Source organism: Monopterus albus, unplaced genomic scaffold (assembly GCF_001952655.1).
Source record: "Monopterus albus unplaced genomic scaffold, M_albus_1.0 scaffold38.1, whole genome shotgun sequence".
Lineage (NCBI taxonomy): Eukaryota > Metazoa > Chordata > Actinopteri > Synbranchiformes > Synbranchidae > Monopterus > Monopterus albus.
In genome coordinates this window covers 3,098,845-3,106,790 of record NW_018127918.1, presented here as the reverse complement: position 1 = coordinate 3,106,790, position 7,946 = coordinate 3,098,845, and the positions used below count along the sequence as shown (strand labels likewise).

Below are 7,946 nucleotides of genomic sequence, written 5' to 3'. Positions count from 1 at the left end.
AGAGATGGAAAACGAATCAAGTAAATGGCAGGACATGCAATGAAAGAGTTCCTTAACAACTGTAAATTGCATTGATGATTTGATTTCATTACATAACTGTCAGGGTTCTGTCCTACCGCTTCCTGTTTTAGGCTCCTATTTTGTCGCCATTTCCTGTTCTAGGTTTATCTGTTATGGTTTCTTTACAGTAATCAGTGCTAAATGCCTGCACCTGGTTTCACCCCATTATAAGCAGCCTTCTCCCATCAGTAACCTGCCAGATTGTTCTTGTTTTCGTGCAGACTTTCCAGCGTTATCCTTGCTTTAGTGATTCATGTTCTTGACCCCGGATTGTTTCCTGACTACCGATTTCTGCCTAGCCCTCCTGAGTGTTGAATGTTTCTTCTGTGTACCGACTACTGGACCAGCTTCTTGACCTCCCGTTTTTGGATCCCTTGGCTGTGCTTGTTTGCCGGTATTGACCCTGGACTGTTGTTTGACGTGGATATTGGATTCTGGACTATCACTGTGTATTGTCTGAGTGAATACAGTAAAGCAATATTCTTTACCCCATCTCGCCTGGCTTTGTAATTGAGTCCACTGTTAACATTGTGGGTAGCTTTACTGGCTGACCCTGACACATAACTTGATACTAACAGGTGAATAAGTTGGTGAAACTGGGTATAAATGCTTTTCAGTCGTGGTCCAGGACCATCATACTACATATTGTTTCTGGAAGGCAGTCACATGCAGCTGAACATTACAGCAGTCTATGCTCATAGATCAGTGCTTCCCAACACCACGCCAGTGGGTGAGTGAGGAAGCAACCCACTGGTAAAACGGATTAAATCCAAACACCCATTCTATGGACTTGCAGACAGAGACTGTGATGTATTCACAGTCACATTTGTGAGGGCAGGGGACCTGCACGGGATGAAATGCATGATGAGGAAAGTTCCTCAGTAGTTTTTATGGATAAAAAGTCAAGTTCCTGATCATGTACCGAAAGTATTTTTATGAGTGCTGGCTTCTCTCCACCGGCTTCCGGTGCGTTTTAGGGTTCGTTTTAAGATTCTTTTATTTGTTTATAAATCCTTAAATGGGCTGGCACCATCTTATCTGATGGAACTTTTACGTCCGTATAACCCGTCGCGGTGCCTCAGATCAGCAGATCAGCTTCTTCTGGAGGCACCGAGGGCCAGGCGGAAAACTAGGGGGGATAGAGCCTTTGCTGTGGTAGGTCCAAACCTATGGAATGCGTTGCCGCTTTATATTAGGCAGGCCCCCTCCCTGTCTACTTTTAAGTCTTATTTGAAGACATACTTGTATTCATTGGCGTTTGACCAGGACTGAGACTCTGTCTGTAGTGTTAGTGTTAGTGTTTATATTACTGTTTATAGCTTTTTAGTGTTGTTTTTTTTATATTTTGTACAATATGTTAAGTGCTTTGGTCAGCTGCGCTGTAGTAAAGCGCTATATAAATAAAGTTGAGTTGAGTTGAGTTGAGTGGTTCCTAAAGAAACTGACATTTGTGTCTATAATAATGTGTTTAATAAAGTCCTGTACCTGTAAAGTACCTGATTAAAAATGATTTTTTATTCAAATTAATTGTCTCCTAATTAACTGAGAACTCCATTCTCAGTGTAGTGCACTGAGATTTCAAGTTTGCACAAAAGCTGCTGAAATGTACACATGTAAAACTCAGATTTAAGGCGAGGACAGAGAAACGTTTCCCCATCAGCAGATAATTGTGAATACATCATTCTGCACTGTAAAGGTCAAACATCCAAGTGAAATAACAATACGCAAAACATATTTCTGAGTGAAGTGGAGCTTCAGTCAGGTTAAGTTCATTCAGTCATTAAACCCAAGAAAAAGACGTTTTGATTAATTACTTCCATGCTTGAATTTTCAATATGAATTTGTAAACTTGAAAAAAAATATCAGGATTTTGAACTAGCTTAACTTAAAATGACCTTCTGGAAATTTCAAAGAGAGAAATTTACATAATGCTATACTATAAACTCTGGGACACAGACAACCAATACTACAACACTGACCAAATTTACTGAAATTAAAGAGAGACTGTAGTAAGCACATATGTGAAGGCAAAAGGGATACGTGAAATAGATTGCATGAGAGGAAAGAACAAGGCAAATGAACAAAGGCACCATGAGAAGAAGTGTCATTGCCCTCACCAGGTTGGCCATGATGTAATGGTAGCCTTTGACATGTTTCCCGACACTGACAATCTGTGAGGAGGCAGAGCAGAACTCAACATTAGCCTGACTGGATTCCAGTATGGCACACGCTAATTACTTTTAATGGTGCATATGACAGACAGGAGCGAACATCATGACATAGAGGGATCGTCAAGTTTAATTTGTAGAAGATCAAGTGTCTAAACTAATGAACAGGCAGTCATGTCAGCGTCTCACTGAGGAAGTAAACACTTCAAGCTTTCAGAAACATGTCAGTGCTTTTTGACACCTCATACACAACACACACAAATACAATCACAGATAATCACACAATGGTGATAAAAACAAATTTTGAAAGCTGACACCTGCTGTGAAGTCCCACTGGACAAAAACCTGGACTCTAGCAATTCCCCAACAGCTACACTGCTGTCAAGACCTGAGCATCAGGTTGTGAAACTGTTGTTAGTGAACAATCACAGCTGCAAATATAAAGTGAAAAAATACAAATATATTCATTATATTGAGCTTAATGAAAATATGGACCTATAGGAGCATTAATAACCCAACCCACACTACTGTGAGGCTGAAAATAATTTAATTAGCTCAAAGCTTCAGTTGTTTATTTAGTCCAAAGTAGTTTACCTTGGGATAAGGTAGGGCACTACAGTTTTAGTTCTTGTGCTGAGCATAGTGTCTTGAAACTGAGAAAATAAACAATTTTAAAAACATGTTTTCCTCTGCACGTCACACACCACCCCTGCTGAATTATGAGTGCACCTGCTGAATTTTCACATGGTTCATTAGTATTCACAATGAAACAAAACCACCACAACCTGTGTTTTCCAATCGTGCCAATGGACGAATCATCACCATTTAGCAGTCTAACAGAGTGCAAGTACTTACAGTATATGTGTAGCAGCAGGCCAATTCATTCAGGAGATATGGGATATGACAACAAGGTAAACCGACCTAATAACCAAAGTTAGCTAAGTTATTTGGCAAAGGCAAAAGAAATAAATGGATTGGGTTAAACAAGATGAACTTTTCCGGATATCCTTGGCAAAGTGATTGTTAGAAGGCAAGTTAAATGGCTGCTAAGAATACCGATGCACAGCCTGTTTCATACACTGCCACGATACCTTCACATTTACATTAATTACTCAGGCTGAGCAATGAATCGACAGTACCATGGTGTATTAAATTACTGATGTCTGTGGGGAATGCTGAGAACCTTGTACAAACATTGCATCTCTGGGAGGCTGACACCCCATGTGATTAGGATATGAATAAACCTGTTTCGACTGATTTGTTTTCATTAGTGGACACAAAATTTAAATATGTGCTCAAACCATATTTATAAAATTAAATATCAAACTCCATTACGACAGGAGCAAAGTTCGGTGACGCTGCTATGGAACAACAAAGTATAGGGAGGAGGGTGGATGGTGTCCAGTAGGTCCACAAAACATTGGATTTTGACACAGATGTTGTTGCTGTTTGTTTCCCCTTTCATAACAATCATGTTTCTTGATAATGAAGACCCAGTATTTTAACCCAAACCATGCTCTCCCCCTAAACCTAGACCAAATCATGACTGTCCCATAACCTTAACTGCACATGAATATCTGTAACCATGACGGAAAGCTGGGGCGACTGTGGCTCAGTGGGTAGAGCAGTCGTCTCCCAACCAGAGGGTGGGAGGTTCAAATCTCAGTACCTGCAGTCCACGTGTCGCCCTTGGGCAAGACACTGAACCCCCAAGTTGCCCCTGATGGTTAGAGCTATTGGTTTGAGTTGGCAGATGGCTGCTTCGGATCTGTACTGGAAACAAATTCCTTTGTGTAACATGCTTGGCCAAATAAAGGTGATTATATTATTATTAGTGTATGCATGCCGGCCCCGGGGCATTAATTCATGAAACACTCCTATGGGCCATCACAGCCTATGTGGTCATTTAGTCTGGAGGACTTATTCAGGCATGACGCCAACAAGTTAAATTGTAAATACATTTATGTAACAAGATGTATGTGCTGTACAGTGCCTTTTGGTGCAATGTTGTTCACTCTGACATCTCTTAGACATTTTATTTTAACTTTAAACCAAAAGAGTTTTCATTCCTTTGTTAATTTTGAAGCTATGGCACAGTTTGTACAACTTGCAAATTAGCTGCCTGCAAATTACCTTCCCATCTGTAAATGAAACAGGTTTGCATTCAGGGATTTCATGCTCTGACATTCAAAGGAACATCTGGGTGTTTTTAAAGCTTAATATGTTCTGACAGCACTGTTGATATGCAGCTAAAAAAAAAAAAGCTAATTATTCAGTAAAACCTTTGTCCTGGATCAAGATAATTTGGCACAATGTAAAGATGAGTAGGATGATAGCTGGAATTAATACAGGACAAACTAAATGTTTATGTCTTTGGTAGTAACTCTGCCCACTGTTGCTCAAAACACTGCATCATCCCACAAGCTCTGTATATACAATATGACAGAATCCATCATGTCTGCTTGTGAAATGTTCTATGAAGTGGCATCAAGCAAGTATGGAGTAGGACTTCTGCTGCTCTGTGGGCAAGAGACTCACACAGCCATACACACACATTTGCAGAGTAAATTGTAGAACTATGACAGATGTCAGAGTGGAGATTTGCTGAATAATTGAACAATTACAGAGACACCAGTTGCCCCAGGGAAAGATGGACAGATGCAGGGTTGAACAGGAGCAGCAGTTGCAGCAGCAGGAGGAGGAGGAGGGGGAGGAGGAGGAGGGGGAGGAGGGGGGAAAAAACACATCATATTCTGAGTGTGCTTATGCCAACTGACACCACTGGAGATCACAGCAGACTGTTTTCAAGTTCAAAACTTTCTAATTAGCACAAACACACTCAAAAACACAAGTAAAACAAACACTAAGTTAGTGTGTAAAGCATTTGTGTCTGTTCTTTGCTTCTAGAAATTCAGTTTCCGGAATCATGTTCTTGCATTCCAAATAATGGAAAACTGATCTTATGGTAATATTAGAGAGTTGTAAATTTTAAAATAGCAAAAATGTTAAGATTCTTAACAGAACACAAGGGTTAAATCACATTTTTTCTCACTCACATATAAAAAAATATTTTTCCATCATTACTTTGCACTGGTGGCGTCACCTGTTCCAGCATGTTTTGTAGTCTCTCAGCCTCCAGGTCGATAACAAACTGCTTCTCCTGCCTCCGGTCCAGATCCTCCAGTAATCTTCGGTAACTGGCATCGTTGAAGCTTTCGACACAGATGGCACTGACCTGCCAGTTGTTTTGACCTGCCTTCTCCATGATGGCCTGCAGGATGGCATAGCCTGATACAAACAAACACAAAACAGGTCGAGGGTTAAAAAAAAAAAACTAATGGAACCCCTTAATTTTGCACAAAAGCTGAACATTTCTATCTGGTTTTGAGCTTAATATTTTTATTTACTAGCTCATTCCTCATACTAAATGTTCCATTAATGTGCTGTCCATTGTTGTAAGCACAAAGAAGCCCGCTACCCATGCTCATTATCATTGTTTTGTTTTTGACATACCATTCTCAAAACATAAACACACAGCTGACATGCCACTTTCAAAATTAATGTAATGATAGTTTCATTGACAATAATATAAAAAAAATCATATTTTCTTTTTAATAGGTCCATTCATTACCTCTGATAAAAACAGAGTAGTCACATATTGGACAATTCCACACCACAATATTTACAATAGGTATTGTACTCTGGCTGGAGTAATGACAGAAATGCACATTCATGAGTCGCTAAATGCATTTTCTCCCTCTGAACTGTATGCATGGTGTAGACTATGGTTTAGAGGGAGTTAATACTGAGTTGACATGGTCCATTTTCTCATATTTGGGTCTTTGAACCTTCAGATAAACTGAATACAGATAATGTATAGGCTACTTCCAGTGCAGATGAGTGTCAGGGAGTGTAAAACCTAGGTAGGTAACCTACGTCTCTTAAATTGTTGATATGACACAATATAACCCAAAGTGATACAAACTGTCAGCTGTATGAAACAAATTTCATACATACGGTATATGTAAGAAAACAGTCTAAGACAAACAAAAAAAAGCTGGGACCTGCTCTCGAAAAGCACATAAGGCACCTTTAACATTATTTAGCTCTCAGTGAGACAGCTCCTGAATAGTTTACCATTTAAACTAATGCTGATATCATCCTGGCCAAAATTAATGATGGCACTTTGGGCCATGTGAAGTGATAAAACATATTGCTCATAATTGCAAACTGGCTTCAGTTGACACAACAACCTTGGCAAACCAACTTATTTCCCATCTAAAAAGAACAGCATGGAATCAAGCTCCTCCAAAGCTTTTATCCTTCTCCATCCAGATCCTGTCAAGGAAACAGGAACATCTCCATCAGCTGGATGTAAACTCTAGAGGGGATGGAGCCTCGCTATCACATTTGTGTATAAAGAAGATGAGTGTTGGAGAGGAAACTAGGGAGGGTGGCTGTTCTCCAGCAGGAACAGATGTCCCCTTTAAACGGACCCTCCTGGTGGTCAACACAGTCTGGCAACCTGTCTCCCTTTGCTCCCAATTAGTGGATTAACCTGTGATCTGGCAACCCAGTTTCATCTCCATCTCTTCTATCCCCTCCCCAGCCCCTTGCTCTCTGTTAAAGGGATGTCAGTGCTCGGAGGGACCGCTGGCTTCGGTGACACACATAGGACAAACATTCACATGCTCACTCGAGTGTGTCATGTCAGAATATCCTCAGTTGCTCCTCAGGGAAGAACTGGTTCACAACGTTTTAGAGAGAACTCCACAATTGTTGGAAGGCCAGACCCCAAATGAGGTGCAATCACAGCTAATTTTCCTATTTATAACAAAAGACAAATGAGGTTACATGTTGCAAAAGCTAGACGAGAACAGGACATTACTGTACAAAACACATTATGTTTGATTATCTTTAATTATCTAAAGTAAATGTTTCTGTACTATTACACATCATAAACCATTAAAGTAATTAACAAAAGTTTCATTTGCTGTTCTGCGCGCAGGAAGTGATACTTTTTGATAATAATAATCACTTTTATTGGCCGAGTATCTTACAGCACCAATTCACACGCACTGATGGCGGCGCTGTCCCTGAAAGGCACTGCTCCGGCCATCGAGAGCAACTTGGGGTTCAGTGTCTTGCCCAAGGACACTTTGACATGTGGACTGGGGAGAACAGGAATTGAGCCGCCCTACTTCAGGAGCCACAGCCGCTCCAGCTGAACTCAAGCCACCAACAGTGCCCATTGTGCCTCCCATACATTAGTAGTACAGTCTGTGTCATCACATGATGTTCAGCTTAAGCCAAGTTTATAATTTATCATCTTTATGTCATGACAGGTGCAAAGACAAGCCTGTTTATTTTATTTTATTTTAACACAGCAGTACAAAAGGTCCACAAGAAATCCAGAAAAATAATTTAGCCTGAAGGATGGTGCCTGAGTTCATACAGTAATAGTGATTCTTCGTTTTTACTTGGCCTTTCCAGCCCTTTGCAGAAAGAAAGCCTCATTATTTTTAGAGATTTGAAATATGTTTGTGCATAAACTTGCTTTCATGCTGTGCAGGCACCAAAGTAGGTTTCAGCTGATTGTTAGAGAAAATGCATGGTAAAAGACACTCAATGAAAGAAATGCATACGTATGTTATGAACCCTTAGCCTAGGGGTAAAGGGAGTAACATTTAAATGACCAGATGGTATTAGTCTAGTGCA

At 40.2% G+C, this 7,946-nt stretch overlaps 2 protein-coding genes across 9 annotated transcripts in view; both read right to left on the bottom strand.

The window, feature by feature from the left end:
- LOC109959351 (N-acetyltransferase 9-like) overlaps nucleotides 1-7,946 on the bottom strand; it is a 561,041-nt gene that overhangs the window by 51,475 nt on the left and 501,620 nt on the right. The gene's annotated exons all lie outside the window — the stretch shown is intronic.
- gria4b (glutamate receptor, ionotropic, AMPA 4b) overlaps nucleotides 1-7,946 on the bottom strand; it is an 84,803-nt gene that overhangs the window by 40,882 nt on the left and 35,975 nt on the right. For all 8 annotated transcript variants that reach the window (XR_002274824.1, XR_002274825.1, XR_002274826.1 and 5 more), the window contains 2 exons: nucleotides 5,332-5,516; nucleotides 2,178-2,231 (listed from right to left, as the gene is read on the bottom strand). Coding sequence is in view for 5 of the 8 variants with exons in the window: in XM_020598580.1 (XP_020454236.1) it covers nucleotides 2,178-2,231; nucleotides 5,332-5,516 (239 nt within the window). In the remaining 3 variants the exon portion in view is untranslated. The remainder of the gene's footprint in view (nucleotides 1-2,177; nucleotides 2,232-5,331; nucleotides 5,517-7,946) is intronic.